The sequence below is a fragment of the Apteryx mantelli genome, chromosome 3 (assembly GCF_036417845.1).
Source record: "Apteryx mantelli isolate bAptMan1 chromosome 3, bAptMan1.hap1, whole genome shotgun sequence".
NCBI lineage: Eukaryota > Metazoa > Chordata > Aves > Apterygiformes > Apterygidae > Apteryx > Apteryx mantelli.
In genome coordinates this window covers 66,312,964-66,330,724 of record NC_089980.1, presented here as the reverse complement: position 1 = coordinate 66,330,724, position 17,761 = coordinate 66,312,964, and the positions used below count along the sequence as shown (strand labels likewise).

The following is a 17,761-nucleotide window of genomic DNA, read 5'->3' as shown; positions in this document are numbered from 1 at the left end:
TTTGCAGAAATTTTTGCATGTCTGGTTCCACACTGAATATTATGAAGATACAACTGGAGAAGTCAGTAGTTTATGTACATCCTTTTATTTGATATTATCTATCACTGCACTTCATGACAAAGTGATAGAAGAGGGATTGTGTGACTGACTTTTGGAAGAACACTGGATCTGAAAAAGTACTCGTGCTCTTACTATCTTTCCTTCCTTTAACACCTCCATCCGTCCTTCAGCCACCTGCATTTGACTCCAGCCAGGGCTCCCAAGAGTTTCAGGTAGTTCCTGAATACCAGAAAACTCAGTATCATCTGTCAGGAGACTCCCTCAGAACTTACATACGCCAGCTCACATTACTTAAATGGGCAGTGGGGTTTGCCTGCTCCCTTCTTCTTTCCGCCCTTTCCTCTACTCTGACTTGCAGGGTTATTTCATCCTCAATATTGTGAGTCTGTTGCAAGCTGAACCTTTCAACATATCGAGCAGTTGTGATATAAGCAAACTAAGATAAATGTTCCAGAAATAGACCTCTAAATGGATTTCATGGTTGAATAAATGTGCTTCAAAAATGAGTCTTTAAACAGAAAAGTAAATTAATGGCATGGCATACATCATCTCATCAGGGTTCACATGACCACTCTGATTATTATAAAATAGCTAGATCTATACGGACATCTTTGAAACTCCAACACATCTTTAACCTCACACCCACACATTAAAGCCTCAATTAAAGTCTGATTTCCAGAGCTTGAGCTCTCCCCATGAGGCCAAGCAACACAAAAGGCCAGGTTTTGGACATTTCACCCTGCCCCAGACAGCCTTAAGAAATATCCAGGACTAAAATCTTCTATAACAACATATCCTAGATCATGCTTTGTTCACAGGCCAGTCTCAGAAGCCAAACTTACCTTAGTGTCAGGATGCAGAAGGCACCATCAGCCCTCCCCATCATGGGCCTGCCCTTGCCTGGCCAGGGGCCTCCCGACCCCCACCCTGGCCCCAGCCCCAAATCACGGGCACCTGCCTAGTCCAGCCTCAGCCTGGCCCCATGGTCCTGCCCAGTCACCATGGGGCTGTTCCTGACCTGGGTGACCCTCACCAGGCCTGATCTGGACCCCGACCCACGGGGAGTCACCCAACTTTTTACAGAATCAGTGTCAGAAACATCTCCAGCAAAGCTGTGGGCAGAAACACTCCCATCAAATGCAGGGGAATCAGCCACAGAATTACTGTGCACTTTACCTTATCTCTAAGGGGTGCATAATTTTTCCTTTGCTTGTTTCCAACCAGCGAAGGTAAACAGTATTATTGCTCTGAAGCCATGCTTTGACCAGAAGTTGACTTCAGCATCACTGCTGTACAGTACTAAGCACTACGAGATTTGGGAAGGGTGGTAATTTAATTTAGGGGAGAAGAGATCATGCAGCTCTTCCCCCAGCTCTTCCACTCTGTTCCTCATTTCCTGCAGTGCTTCGAACACTGAGTCAGAATGTCAAATGGGTAAATCTCTGCATATTTTAATTCCCTTCATAACACATATATAATATACACATGCACACACACTGCTTGCTACTGTTTTTCTCCTTCTCCTTACCCCATAGCAAGCAAAAGACTCCATTTTCTGCAGCACAACCATTTCCCTAAAACAGCTGTAAGCCAACTGCTCCGCACACTGCTCCTCTACCAGCGAGCCTCTGTTAACATTTAGATGGGTTCGCTTGTTTTGCCTTTGTCTGTGTGTTCTGTCTCTCAGGGCAAGAAATTTCCAGACTAGGTTTTAATGCAACTTTCTTCGCATTGATTTGCTAACTGACTAATTTCAAAGTAGAAAACCAGAAACCAGGATGACTGCTGAAAGAAGGAACCACACAGGTTGGAGTCAAGATGAAGAACATACCAGTAGGGGAGGACGGAGTCAGACACACTCTAGCTTCATTGCTTTGATGCCTAATACCGCAGCTGTGAAAAATCAGAAGAGAAGAAACCTGCTTTATCGAGGCGCAGCCAGCTAGTTTTCTGCAGTGTTTCAGAAGCACATCCCTAGTGCTTCCGTTCAGCACTGTGGAAATAACTGCATGTACAGTTCAAGGTTTGCCTTTTTAAAAAGATAAAAAAATGTTAAAAGGATGAGAAAATGATGATAGCCTCGAATAACAGCAGATGTCATAATGTGGCTGGTTGAACAGGTCACTGTAAGACTAATGTTGAAAGACCACCACATTCTAATACTAACTATTTGTACCCTAGCTAGAGCACTAAAATTAAGTAAGTGTTAAGCTGGGCTTGGTGAGTCGAAAATTGCTTCTATTAAAAATTTGCTGTTAACATGCCCCTCAGAGGCATAGCGTGCAGGAAATCAGCTCATAACTGTCTATTATTTCATCTTTGCTATAGCCAGTACTTCAGACATTTGGAGCTGGCAGTTCTTGTTCTGCGAGAATCTCTTTACAACCAGCAACTATTTATCTTACTGAACACCTGTCATCGCAGAAAAGTCTGAGGATAAGCCATTTAAAAGGTCAATTCACCCCTCAGTGGTAGGTAACCACATCTGGAGCGGGACGGCAACTGCACAAGTGTACCTGTGGACACTGCCCAGGACCTTCTGGACAGGAAGTTACAAAACATGTAGGACAGATTCTTTAAAAGCATTTGGGCACGCCATATGGCTTTGAAGTTAAATGAACAGACATCTCTCACTTGACCATACTTGACTAAACTCTAGCAGTTGTTGACAGCGATTGTATTATTTCTCTCTGTAATCTGCTTCCAGTGTTATTGCAGATATTCTAGTACAGGCACTGCTTTAAACATTATTCAAATAAGTTTTCACAAAGTATGAAATTCCAACACCACACTGCTTTTTGTCCCAAAAGCAAATGCTAGAGCAAGTAAAGCAAACCTACAACACAACAACTGTCAATCTCTTCATTTCTGTGCTCCCTGACTTCTGAAGTTTTCTCTCTTCCACTACATTTGGTGTGTGAACATTCCTGTGAGCCTTTAAAGTCTTACAAGGAAGATAAAGAGAGGAGGGGTCAGGAAACAAACTGGATCAGGAACCTGGAGGAAGAAGAAAAAAGCACTAAATAATTATCTCAGAGCTTTTTTTTTTGTTTTTAAATGAAAAGCACCACCTAGCTCTATATAGCAGTCTTCCTTTGTTGTATGTGAGGACACACATGATGGATTTATATGCATCAAATGATCATCTTCTACTGCCAGTGCTCTTTTACTGCCAGTGCTCCTGCTATCAGGAGCAAAGAAGCAGACATTACACAAGGAGACATCTACCCACATACCTGGACCAGAAGTACCCACTAGCGAAAGAAACAACATGGAAAAATGCAGGGATACGGCAGGCAGCCAGCCATAGACTCTCCATATTCAGTCCACTATCTGACCTTCTTTCTCCCTCTCCAGTTTCACCCAGCTTTCCATTTGCTCCTTTTTTACTGCAGTCCCTGCCTACTTGGCCCTGATAGCCCAACACTTCCTACATCTTTCCACGCCCTATTGTAGAGATGGGCAAAAAGCAAGCTCTAGAGGAGAGAGAACTATTTGTTCCCCACTGACAAAAGACATTGTGTTTAGGGCAGCACAGGACTTGCTGGCACAGCAGTGGAGAAATAGGTGGAAGACAGGTGGGAAAATCCTAATCTCCTCACAGCTGTACCTACACCTGCAGCCCTTGCATCTTCTAGGACAATGGTTCTCAAAAGAGTTCCCAACCACTCCATCCTTTCAAGCACCTAATTTCAGAGCAAGCCTCAAGGCAGGGGATGTGCCTTTGCGGTATGCATCCTAAGTGGGTAAAATACCCTAGAGCCACAGGCAGTATAAGCAGGGATATAGCCAGCAGGTGGAAGTGTGGCCAAGACACAAGGTGGAGCAGCAAGTTATCTGGGATTCACACCATTGATACTGAACTCTGGAAAACGACCACCGCAAGAAATAGAGGACCAAATGCCATGAGATTCTGAATTTTGAGAACTCTACAATTCATGGTGTCCATAAATTTTATTATCAAAATCAATCTTGTTACTACAGCTGTAGTTCTTTATCACCTTCGTCACAACACCAAATAAACTTGCAGGGTGAGAAGATACTGCAATTATAGGTAAAAGATTTTACGATGCCAAAATACCTCTTTGTTTCCAGAAAAAAAATACAGCATATCAGGCCTTCCACTCAGCCATAAGTTTGATCTTAAAAAAACACTCAACATGCAGAGAAAGTAAAGAATCTTGTACTTTGCAAACGCAGTGTCATTAGTAAGCATAAAGAAGGACATCCAGCCAAAGCAAGGGTTAGACTTCATTTAGCCTTCTTTAGTACTAACACTGGTATTTCACTGTTTTTATACCTGAACTGTCAAAACAACTTCAGCATATCCAAAAATATCCATAACACATGCTGGTTAAGGAATTGTTGTCTAATTTGTGCATCTCTTCAGAAGTCTAAAGGAATCACTAGAGTGTGAAATTGCTAAATGAAGAAGAGACATTGATCACAAAGTATACTGAGCAGAGTAAGAGGGAGGCATTCAGCACTTCCTAACCATGCCCATGACATGGATCCAATCTCAGCAAAACATTTGCTAAATTCAAGTTCTGTCTCTAAAGCAAAAGCCTTGTGTCCTTGTCTTAAAAATAGGACATGCTAAGTCTATTCTTGCTTGTCACTTCTGTTAAATAAAACACTCTGATGCAGATAGGGAGGACACATCATGTTTTTGTCCTCATCCACTTTCACACAGGCAGAAATAGTTCAGTATTAGCAAATACATGTTGTACTTTAAATCACTGTTACATAGTCATCTGTGAGAGGCACAGTAAGTTAAGCCATCAGGATCTTTCTAAATGGCTGTTCTTTCAGGATTATGCCAGTGCAATGACTTTCCACACATACCCTGTCATGGGACATCCCCACGCTTGATCTGCAGGTCTCTCTCCACATCAGAATAACAAAAGCCTGATTGACTGCTTCCTTGAAATTTGTACATACCTCTACATGGGAGAAGAATGCAATAGTTTTATTTCAGCTAAGCCCATTTTGTGTGGTCACACCACATAGAGGGCAGTGGTGAACCAGAGAAGCTGAAGAGAAGACTTGTCATCTAGGAACAAAGTGCTTGTGAAAGCTGCCCTACATGGAAGCAAAGTCTGAGTGTGCTCTGAGTTCCATAGCTAGGCCACACAGCAGGAACATGCAGGGCATTTTCTGTAGTCTTGGTTAGAGCACCTCATCTTTGCACTTCCACACTAATAAGGTTTTACCTGGAAACTATATAGCATACTTGGAACTGACTTACTAGCCTGTGGAAAGATCTGTTTCCCTTTGAGAAGGGAATAAAACTCATACAGAACTAACTTAAGATTGCTAAGCATAGAACTATCACTTCAGAGGAGCCCTGAGATTCACCAGCAGTTTTCTCCTTCAATCAGGCCACTGTGGTGACTTGCTCTCCTAGCACAACCCCTGATGACTAGGACAGTTCCATGGTAGGTCTGATTTGACAGACTGACTGCTTCGTTTAAAAATGAAGGTGAAAAAGACCCAAGAAATAGATTTTAAGAAAAGATTTCAAAGAAACAGGATCAACACCAGGTCTTCTGTGCTCTGGGGAGTTAGGCTAAATAGCAGTGCAATTAAGCAGGTGTGCCTCTTGGGACACTTCAAAGATTAATTATTCCATCAGAATGCTTGAAAAAAAAAAGGACAAGGAGAAAGACAAGGAAAGAGTACAGTGAGACACTGTAGCCTCTAAGTGGCCCTTCTCACTTTTAAAGTCTTGTAAAAATAATCTGTTGTCTCCAGCACTAATTTTCTCTTGGCTGAGAAGTTGTGTGTAAATTGACTTCTGCAATAAAAGTCATACAGCATGGGTGCATCAAGTATCTGACAAACCCATGGCGTTCTTACCACATTTTAGTCTGATCAGCTAATTATGATATTATCAGTTGAAATAACAGACAGTTTTAAAATGCAAGTATCTATTTAGTCAGAAGTATTAGGTCATCTCAGATTTGACATGGGAAATAAAAAGTGTCTCTTTTGTGGGGGAAAAATGTTTTCTTCAGTAGAACCAAAACAAGTATTCTTGCATTCTGCAGAATCTAGGAGAACTGAACCTTCTTTTTGAAGAAATTTAGTTGGCAAGACATCTGGAGAGCTAACCATTGTTTGCAGCAAGTCCTTCAAGTGGTGCCTGGACATATCAACGTACTCTATACAGTAGTTACTACTAGGCCTCTCCTTCTCCCTCCCCCAACATACTAATTTTGGGCACCAGGAAGACCGAGTACTAGCAGTTGATGCATTTTGGCCCTGGTCCATCAGTGTCAAGAAATATCAACGAGTTCCAACATGCTTTAGAAACAGACACTCCTCTTCCCCAAGGGCCAGAGACATCAGTTAGCTCCTCAGGCAAGTACCCAGTCTGCCGAAGTTGGAAGACTGCCTAAGGGATCTTTACCATGAATTCATTAAACTGCTTCAGATCTAGGAAGTGGAATAATCTGCTGGAAGCGTCCCACTGAAGATGACAAAACCCTGGAATAATAGACCTAAAGACTACTATTTGATTCCAGTGTTTCTCCAAACTCACAGTCAGTTCCCAAAAAAGTATTTTGGCACATGGTCCTCCCTCTTCCCAGTTGCTACATCCAAGGGCCTGCAAGCTATTCACCTCGAGTAAGAGCCCATGATTTCACTATCAAATGTAGTCATTACGTAAACATTTGAAGTTAAAATCTGACATGAACATTTCAAAATCATGCCATGATAAAGCCTCCACTTGCAGGGAACTCGAGACAGGAAGACAGCCTCCAGATTACAAAGTGAAGTATTGACCTCGCTTCCTCTTATAATGCATTCTTTGGTTATCAGAATTACTTTGAAACACCACAGAAATTCTTCCATATAAGAGTTTGGTCTTGATAAACAAACAGCAGTTTGATACCTCTAAGCAAGTGGAATAAACTAGACCAGTAAACAAGTACTACAATGACAGCTGAAGTAAGAACTGAGATATTTGTGGCTGCCAGTGTGCAACTTCCCACCAGCCCTCCTCCCCACATTAGATTCTGTCCTGATACTAGAGAGTATTCAGTGTTCAATACTAAGAGGAGGAATTCAATCATAATCCAAATTTAGGAAGTTTTGTTAATTTTCTTGGAAAGAAAACTAAGCTGTTTTGCTTCAGTGCACTTGACACAGGAATACACAGTTTGACAATAAGTCTAAAATAGCTTGATTCCTACCAGCATAACAAAAATAGAAAACACAAGAATTTATTTCAGAATGTCCAGACTTAATGACTTCTCTTCACATATATCTAGGGTAGTACATGCCTCAGGTATTATCCTTTAAAATGTAAAGCAAGCAATTGTAAAAGCTCAAGGCATGCTTTGTGTTTATAGTAAGTGTGCCAAAATGTTATATATCGGTACCTAAAGTGGAATAGATCATTTGTACCACAGAGTTAATTTAGATATCTACTTCAAAGAAGTTATCTTTCAAGTCCTAAAACAAATTAAGATCTTGAGCAGCTAACATCCTATATTTTCTACAGTATTGCTAAGTTAATTCAATGGAACATTGGTGAATACATTTCTCCCAGAGTCTGCAGACATCTACCCAAAAGGAAGATTCTGTTATAAGGTAGTAAGCAGCCTACAGTATCTTGATATTTCTGCCCCGCATTGTGGCCACCACTTGACCCTAACGATGTCCAGAGTAAGTACAGATAGTAAAGTGCATTTATAATCTAATTAAACTTCACCCCAGTGCGAGAGTCCAGGCAAGCCCATCTCAAGCAAACACAGGTCTTTTGTTTGTGTCTTCCTATAATTTACAAAGGAAGTGAGAAAGAGCCTAGTGCCCAAATGGTTTAAAAGGTGCCTTTAAACTTATGAAATAATGTGGAAAGAAACATCATATAACAGAGTTGCTCTGTTAAACAATTACACCAAATGCAAAAAGCTTATCTGCAAATGAGAGAGCAGGCTCTGTGACCCAGAATGTTCCTCCCAGTTCTGTGTTCTGGAAAGTAATCCTATTAAGACAGGCTGATAAGAGGTTTTTCATTAGGCATTCACTGCGCCATCATTTGCATTTATGAAGTCCAGCACACAGGACTGAAGTGTGTGATCTCCTTATTAGCAGCATACTCAGAATGGTGAGTTGTTCTCAACCCAAAAGTTTTACTACTACAAAGCGGAAGTGTCACCTGTAGATCAGCACCCACTGCATAAGCTAGACACTTAAATACTTGCCATTAAGCCTCTTTAAATGAATACTGTCTTTTGTACCAGCTTTGCTGCACATGCAGAACAGTATTACATTGAATTAATTTAGCTATCAACATTCTAATAATTAAAGATCTATACAACATACTGTGATTTCTCTCTAGGCTGATATCTAGTAGATCTGGCACTACTGATAAATATCACATGAATTAAAAAGAAACAAGATGCCTTCTGGGGCTGTGATCTGTCTGTTGCCTGAAAATAGTCTAAGATACTGTGATGAACTGGTTCCTAGAATAGATATCATGCTCCTTTGGAGAAGAAAAAAAAAAAATTCTGCTATTCAAATGTGAGGCTCAGAATTAAATACTTATTACTTCAAAGAACATTTGATTTGTTTCAGTGTGTACCTCTGCCCAAATGATCCTTTGTTCCAAGACAGTCTTTAACAGGCAAAATTTATTCTACCTTTGAAATACAGTCATACTGTTGCTATACGGACTGCATGCAATTATGATTTTATTCCCCTTCTCCAACACTGATAACTTTGAGAAATCCTGACTTATGTAATTCCATTCCATGTGTCACACAGACATACAGTAAATGTAACTGCCAACGTTTTATGACAGGCAGCCAGAAGTTGCAGTGACACAGATGGATGGCCATGTCTAACCTACTTAATTTGCATTGTCAAATGAAAGTTTCTGGAGTTAGACAGAGGAAAGGGAAATAAAAAGGGAAAGGAAAAATAAGAACTTAGCTCTCTTCTATTGCAGGCAAGCCACAAGGCTGCAGGAAGAATAGATTGATATTGCTGCTGCTTTATCACCAGGCGACAAGAAGACAAGGTGACCACAATTCAGACTGAACTGGGTTAGAGACTGAACAGCGTATTTTTCATCTGCGTTTCCTGTACTCTCCAAGAACAACTGCTTTGAACAGATTATCCCTAGTATGCACTACAAAATTGTTCAGAGGTTTGTTTGTTGGGTCTGGGGCCAGGTACTGTGACTTTTCAAGTCAGTGGGCATAACCTAATCTAAATGGGGAGCTATGAGAATATGAACAAGAGTTCAGCCAGCCTTTGCAAGGCAGAGACCAGTTAAGAATCAGGCTACTCTTGTGACAAGCCTAAGTTACCACACTGCTTGCAAAATGAAGTTTTACTTCAAGTAGAACACCTTTTCACTTGGGCATGAAACCTATTCAGAAACATTCACTATGCCTTTTAATAGGAGGCAGATGTGCCAAGGAATACATATTTTCTTCATTTAAACAGGGTTATTTTTGTTTCAGGTAACTGATTCTGCAGCAGAATTTAGATCAGCTAATGCAAAGCTATGAGAATAATGGGAGAGAAACCATCCTGACTCGCCCAGTACCCAGCACACAAGTCAGCTTAGTGTCCTGCTCACCGTAAGCAACACTCAGCTATCTATGGATAGATAATCCACACTGTAGATTAATTGTACTGCAAGTGCAGAGACATCCAAGCTAGACTCAAGTCCAGAAGCAATGCAGATGTGTGATGTGTGTGATGACTTGGGCAGGAGAAAGGGGTAGGTTGGCAATTTCTCCCCCCACTTCAGCTGCATGTTCACTGCATGATTTATAGCATAGTTTACATAGGGTTTTTTAATCCATGTTTTTTCCATTGCATCCATGTGCTTCTCTCTTCTACCCTCTCCCCATTCCCCACCCTCTTTACCCTGGATAATCAAGCACTGACTGTATGTAAAGCAATTTGCCTAAAGGCAGAAGAGTCTTTGCAGCCGTGACTGTTTGAGGATACTGCTTATACAATTGCTGCAAGTACAATTATAAAAGGTAAGTGATATAAGCAATCAATCATTTCTTTGCCTTGTCATAAAACAACCACACCTACCCCTTCAGCAAAGAGACCAGTTCAATCTGGAATGGAAAGGGGGAAAGGACAAAAGATTTGATATGGAATAGTTCATGGAAGATGTAGGTTTGCATAGTAAAGCTTCTAAATTAGAAGTCAAGGGTATTGCCGCTACTTAAAATAAGACAGTGAGCCAAGATCAGTGCAGAAATGACATCCAGACTATACAAAGTTTAAGTGGTTTGAAAAATAATTTTCCTAGACTCCTTGAGATGCAATGTAAACTTTGCACTTCAAAAGGAGGAAGGTAGCTGAATGGTGCATTTCCTGCTAGAATTAGTTTTCTTCAGAACCCAGGATCAGAGTTTAAGCAGCACATTTAGAGACAAAAGGCTCTGACCCCATTGCCCTCAGGTGCTTGGCACCCTCGTAGGTAGTCTAGCCCACTGCTTCTCTGAAAGCAGCAGCATGCATTTTACAAGCATTGACTTATAGCAGCATGCATTTTAAAGGCCATTTGGGGCTTCCTATTTTCTACACTTAGATCCTCCAAACAGAAATCCCTTTCCATGATATGAGAAGCCTTTGCTAGCCCAATATGAGCCCATGTCCAGTGAAGGTCTCTGATCACAGTAAGCTTTGACTAGCACAAATCAGTTCAGCAAAATTCCCCAAATGAAGAGTGCTCCAAAGTTCATGCCGTACAATGTGAAATTTTGACATCATTAATAGACTTCCAAAAGAAATAACTCAGTCACATTTCTAAGCAGTTAGATGAAGCTCTAAGTACTTTGCTTGAACACACCTATATTATAATACTCTATTTCCTGAACAAAGAATCCTTTTATTACAGTTGCTACTGACTTGCTTCCTTTTAAGGAGCAACTTTTTTCTTTTCCCTGATGATTCTCAGAGCCCTCTCAGTCTCTTTTCACTTTAGTTTCCTTTAAAAATATGTTCACACTTAACTACCACTTGTGAGGTCTTAGTCCAAGTTAGAGAACTATCCAAGTCTATTCGAAGAGTCAGACAGTCAGCATAAGTTTGTTTCTGCGTTTTTTTATTCAGTGGAGTTCCTTACCAGATTAAAGCATCTTTGTGACAAATGAATAATACATTTCAAACATTACCTCATGATAGCCTGAGGAGTAAGTAGTACCTGACCATACCATCAGGCCCACATTACTAAACAGCAGCCTTAACAGCGTGCTGAGCAGGCTGTTTTGCAAAGAATGGGACAATAAAAAGAAAAAGAAAAAAGCATTTGGCCTTCAAATCCTTGCACCATTCATTCAGTGTTCTTCAAACCCAGAGCAAAACAGATCACTGGTAACCATGGTAACTGCCTCAGATACACAGGATCTGCAGGATATGCAGAGCCACCGACCAGTGAGAGGATGGGCTGGAGAAGAGGGACCATACTGTGCATAAGGCCAGTAGCATGTAGGAACACAGCCCCAAATACTAGGGAAAGAAATAGCTGTAATTGAGTCCAGTCAGCCCACAAGGTATGTCTGTTTTGATGCAAATACTCAGAGGAAGTGATATCCTGTACCATGTCTGGTTATGCAGCAGTGCTTCTGATAGACCATCAATACTCATCAGCCCTGCAGCTGGATTCTGTATTGAGAAATATTTTAGAAATATAGTCAAGGTAGCTAATTTGTTCAAATGCCAAGGTTAAGTGACTAGAACAGCTCTTGCAAAAATCCATCCTTTTCAGAAAGCTTGACATGAGACAGCACACCTTCCCTGCAACCCATCTTTTACACCATGCCACTAGCCTCACCATTGCAGCCAAAATGTTTGTGTGGCAGGAGGGGATGGGAGAGCTAGGCAGTTTTTACTTTTGTGATCCAGCTCTACAGTGTAGATAAGTGCCTTCCTCATGTTTTCTCCTGTCTAACACCAAACAGTTCAAATTCAAGTGCATACAGACCGACAGACTCACCGATATTACACTAGGAACAAGCTGTCTTGCTAGCGTCACCCAGAAGCTCCAGGAAGGGGCCAGAGAGGGGAGTCACCAGCACTGAAGTCACAGTCAGAGCACCCAGGGAAGGCAGCTCCAACCATCCTGAACAGGTTTAATTGCCCCCCTTACATTCCATCCCCGACTAATACCATTTTTTACTAATAGCTGCAACAATTGGCCCTGCCAACATGAAATCCCTTACCCAGTTCAGGGCTTTATGCTACCCTTATCACTGTGGTACCCACATTTCAGGAAGTGGAAGAGAATAGTACATAATCATGATTCTCAGTTCAGCTTGGCTCTGTACTCTTGAAGGAAATGCTTGAGGGGCTTTTATGGGCAGCTCTTCCTTTTTTTTTTTTTTTTTTAATACATTGAATTTTTAACACAGCATTCCATAATAAGTATATTTTGCACTGAAATGGAAAAGGGGTAAGCTTTGGCATAATTCCCTGTTACTTCCGGACCAGCATCTTATCCTTTGCCAAGTTCTCAATACATGATTAGACATAAAATAATAAAAGAGTTGGTTATCAAACTATACTCAGCAATAGCTCATCTTAGAAGGTAAGTCTTATCTTCAGCTTTTACAGTTCAAGATTTAAGGCCTCATACTTTTCTGTACATCAAAAAGATTTTGCAACAAACCCATAGCACAAGCAAAATCCCTCTTTATTGTTTACTAATGTTTTACGTAAAATCTGTTTGCTCTCCATGTGCTTATTCCAACAGCATTCTGTTGTCTATAACAAATGCTTTACAGGCATACCTTGGAGATATTGCAGGTTCGGTTCCAAACCACTGTCAAAGTGAATATCGCAATAAAGCAAGTACCATGAATTTTTTGGTTTCCCAGTGCATATAAAAGTTATGTTTACACTATATTGTAGTCTATTAAGTGTGCAATAGCATTATGTCTGAAAAAACAATGTACAAAACATGACACAGAGACACAAAGTGAGCACATGCTGTTGGAAAAACGGCGCCAATATACCTGCTCGACACAGTGTTGCCACAAACCTTCAATTTGTAAAAAACATAATATTTGCGAAGCGCAATGAAGTGAGGTATGCCTGTACTTGTGGGCAGAATGTACCCTCAAGCACAGTAATCCTCTTGTGAAGTTGAATGGTTTCTGGGCCAAATCCAGTGGCCTTTTTCATAAAGTTGTACAAGTTTGGCAGGTGCATACAAAGTAGATCATATATCTGGAAAACTAGACCGTCATCACTTCCATGCTGAAATACAAGTAGCAAATCATAGAGAAATGAAGAGTGATGACGTAAGTCATTCTGCACAGCATGGTTTAGCAGTTCCCAACCAATAATCAATTTAGCCCAAAATGTGAGCATCTGTAGAGAAACTGTTTTTAGAAACAAGACACCTAGTAAAGGTCAACCTTGATGTCAGCTCAAGTCCTGTGAGTAAGGCACCACTTTTTCAATGTACTAATCCGTGACTGTATCCTCAGGTTCAGCATTCATGTAAGCCAAAACGAACAGGCCATAAAACATCAGTTTTTAATGACAGCTGCTCTAGAAACAATGACCAGTCAGACTGATGCCTGCCTGGAGCACTTGTCCTGAGTACATTAGTCTCACAGATTCTGGTGCCAAGCAAATCCTACTCGAGAATCTTCAGACAGGAGAAAACATGAGGAAGTCGAACACTCGACTGTGTTCGGAAACAGTCAAGCTGTTTCCATCCCTAAAATCTGCTTTATGTGGAGCTAGTCTTTCTAAAGATGGTCTTCGTATCACATATCACCACAGGTCAGCAACAAAAATAGTCTCAAAGTGCTGTTTTCTAAGCCACTTCACCCAACACCATTATCTTGCTTGACATCCATTTTTTAAAACTAAAACTGCCCAGCTAAAGAGTAGATTCACTAGAAAAGAACACAAACAAACCTGTCTACTTATTTCCCAACCTAGTCTCCTAAACTTTGTTGCTAAGCCAACACATAGTCACAGGCAGATACAGCTGATTTTTTCATGCAAGTACTTGTGAGACTGTGAATACAAGTCTAGCTTTAAATAAAGGGACCCTTTCTGGAAGTGCCCAATTACCGATAAATCTCAGCATAATTCAGTAGGAAACATTATTTAAATGGAAAACAGTGGGCAGACACTACATTTATTCAGTCCCACAAAGAGACATCCAGGCCTTTTTGCAGAATTTCAGAGCACTGCTCTGCCAAGCACTCTTTACTTCCCTACTTCTGTTCTTCCCAGGAATGGAGTGCATTGCTCCTTATCCCCAAGTCTGCAAAAACTAGAAACTTAGATCTCCTAGTCAGAATAGAGAGGAAACACTGACACCAGTTTGCAAGAGCCAGGATTAGCAATTTTACAGTTATTTCTGACATTTTGGAGTATTTCAAGCTATTTCAGAATAAGCATCATCACATTAGTAAATTATGCTAGATTTTCCACAGAAGTTAAGCTGAGCAATTCCCACTCTCTAACCTTCCTTCAAAGTTATTAACAGTCTGGATAGCTGGTTAAATTACGGTGTGGGAGCTACATCCGTAAGCCTAAAAGTAATTCTAGCACATTCAAGCAAAGCATCTTATATTAAATCGCTCAGGTCCTTATTCACTACACTCACCAAGTACCTTCAATTTTATTTTGATAGCCTACTAATTGTTTGACCTTTTGTCTACTGCCATCAATGCTGATACTGGAAAGCATATCAAATAACAGCAAAGAGCAGAAGGCAAGACTTAAACATTTTGCCCTCAGTCTTCAATGCTAAAAGGATTTTCATCTATTGTGTCAAACCATTCTTTCCTAAAAGTCATCTTATAAAGTGAATCAAGAAAAAAAACGTTTGGGTGTGTGCAGTCACATACAGGTCCCATCTTAATGGGGAGCCTTTTAGTAGCAGACCTCCTTCTGTTTCAGTCAGATGTAGCAACTACAGTAAGGAAAAATATGGAAGAATTTTTCCTAAATGTTTCCATGCAGCAAGTCAGACATCTGAATACTGTGAAGAGCAGCGATAATTTCTCTGGACCATGGTTTGAACAAGCCCAAACCTCCTTTCTTATATACAGAAGGACTACACCTGCCTGACAGAAAGCATACAACAGAGCCCAATCAGGCCACGTTTTCTAACAGTGTGAAGACCAGCAAGCCAGTCACTAACTACAATATTGAGAATCATAATTCATACAAACACAAATTCATGCAAACATGAATTCATCAATTCATGCAAACAGTTGCAAGTACTTCTGATCCCAGAGAAATTATTTCAGCCTACAGGCTAGATGGCCTAATAAATCATGAGGTTGAATAGGCAAGTCACACCAAAACAAAGCATTATAACTGCTTATTTTTAAACCAAAGTTTCCATTTATCTCTGTCCTTCCCTTAGTTCATGGATGTGAATAGTTAAAAGGGTTTAACTTGTCACATGCACATTTCTGATGAGGGCAACTCCTTTCGACAAATTTGCTGAGAAACTGGTTTTGAGATGAAAGATAGTTTCTTCAAACATTTCTATATACATGCTAGATATTCAGGGCCGGTTATTTAGGCTCTCACATCCACTCAAGACATCCACACCTCGGGAACTGTTGGGCTCTCCCTTCTTTGCTCAAGAATATTCCTGAGCCCTGGAGGGAGATGTTGGCTCCTGAGATGTTAATTACAAAATTCACACTTGGCTTCAACAAATCTCTCTTCAGAAGTCTCTAATGAAAGTGAGTTAGACCTACAGAGGTGAAAGATGAGTGAACCTCAGCCTAAACTTAATATCTGGATCTTTAATAAGATTAATACTAACATTGGCAGGGAGGGGGGGAGAGAATATCCTGAAACTAGAAGATTTACATTTCTACTGAAGCCTGACAAAACATACTAGTAATTCCTTACTACGGTATTGTTATCTTTATATGGAAGATAATAGTGTATTATCCCCCCAAATAATCTTGAAATCTCCTTTTCAGCTTCCCTCTACAGAAGAAAATTCATTCTGGCCCAGATATTCACCTTTTGTAGACAGTAACAGAAAAACAGGCTTGATATTTACAAGTTAAATACAACAACACAGTATTTTGAATTCTCATTGTAATGCTCTTCTAACTGCTCACCGAGATTCATTGGCTCTAATCGCCCTGCTCCTTAAGGCCGGCATAACATAAAAACGCTGTCTTCGAGCCGCCCATATCCGCATAGAAGTGCTTCCCTCACAATTTGCAGCTCTGACATTTTGCTACCTCAAGGCAGCCCCTCCGCGGAGCTCCGCGGTGCTGCCGCCTGCGCGGGCGGGCCGGCGCGGTGCAGCGCGGTGCGGGGACCCCGGGCGCCGCTGCCCGGGGCGGAGGCCGGGCGGCGCCTGGCCCCAGGGGCCGCGGCCAACTCCTCCGCCCGCGCCGGCTCTCCCAAACCACGCGCGGCCCCAGCCCTGCGCGCAGCCCCGGCGCGGGGGGGCCGCCCCCAGGCGCGCAGCCCCCCGCCACCCCGAGGCCGGTCCGCCCCGGCTCCCCCCGGTGCCTCCGCGCACCGCCCGCCGCCGCGCTGCAAGCGCGCTACAGCCGCGGGTACCCGCGGCCGTCGGGGCGCGCAGCCCCGCCGCCACCGAGCCACCACCGCCAGCCCCGGCGCCGCCGCAGCCCCCGGCCCGGGGCGCGAGGGGGGCTCGGCCCCCGCGGAGGCGCCGCGGGCCCCCGCCGCGTGGGAGAGGCGAGGCGGCGGCACCGCAGCCGCAGCCCCGCGGCCGGGCCAGCCCCGCCGGCTTCCTCCGGTGCCCTGTGCGAGAGAGACCGCCGCCTGTCCCTCCGGGCGGCGGCCCCCTCCCATTCACCACAGGGTGGGGGGGAAACCTCAGGCCCCTTTTCTTCGGGGTTCGGGGAGGTACACCTTCCCGAGAGGGGCACACCGAGGAGCGCCCGGCAGGACGGGGGTGCCCGGCGGCAGGCAGCCGGGAGGGGACGCCCGGGCTGCGAATGTCATTTGGAGGTGGCGCTGACAGGTCCCCACCGCCCGCAGCCGAAGCACGGCTGAGGGTGGGAGGACGCGTCCGGGGGCGGGAGAGGCAGACGTGCGGGCAGGGGCACCGCGGGGGCGGCCGCGCCGGGACCCGCCACCTCCGCCCGGGCACCGCGGCCGCCGCTGCTCCGCACCTCGCAGCCGTAGAGCTGCCCGAGCTGCTCCACGATCCACTCCTCCAGCACCAGCCGCTTCCGCAGCTCCTTCCGATCGTATTTCACCGTCACTTTGCCCTGCTGGTGGCGCCGCTGCTGGACCTGCACCACCGCCGCCGACACCGAGTCCTCCCGGGAGGAGCCGCCGCTCCCGCCGCCGCCGCCGCCGCGGGGGCTCTGGAAGAAAACGCGGCTCCCGCCGCCGCCGCCCGCCGCCGCCGCCGCCGCCGCCGCCTCGCTGCCCCCGGTCGCCACCGACATGCTCCGCTCCGCCGCCGAGCCGAGCCGAGCCGAGCCGAAAGGCGCCGCCCGCCGTCGCCGCCGGCGCGTGTGCCCGGCTCCCCCGCACCTGCCGTTTAAAGGCGCTCATGGCCCGGCGGCGCGGCCGCCCCGCCGCGGGGGGCCCTCCCACACCGGCGGGGCGGGGACAGCGCTGGCCCGCCCGGCCCGCCGCCCCGCCTCCGGGCTTCCGAAACGCCCGCCTGAGGCCGGGTCCTTACCCCCTTGAGGGGGGGGTCTTTTTTTTTGTTCTTTAAAGCAAAGGC

At 43.9% G+C, this 17,761-nt stretch overlaps 1 protein-coding gene across 3 annotated transcripts in view; it reads right to left on the bottom strand.

Annotated features, from left to right (window-relative positions):
• Positions 1-17,537, bottom strand: part of PPP1R14C (protein phosphatase 1 regulatory inhibitor subunit 14C) — a 96,719-nt gene extending 79,182 nt beyond the window's left edge. For all 3 annotated transcript variants that reach the window (XM_067294756.1, XM_067294754.1, XM_067294755.1), the window contains exon 1: positions 17,196-17,537. In XM_067294756.1, the coding sequence (XP_067150857.1) occupies positions 17,196-17,477 (282 nt within the window). In that variant the 5' untranslated portion in view covers positions 17,478-17,537. The remainder of the gene's footprint in view (positions 1-17,195) is intronic.
• Between the last annotated feature and the right edge of the window lie 224 nt (positions 17,538-17,761).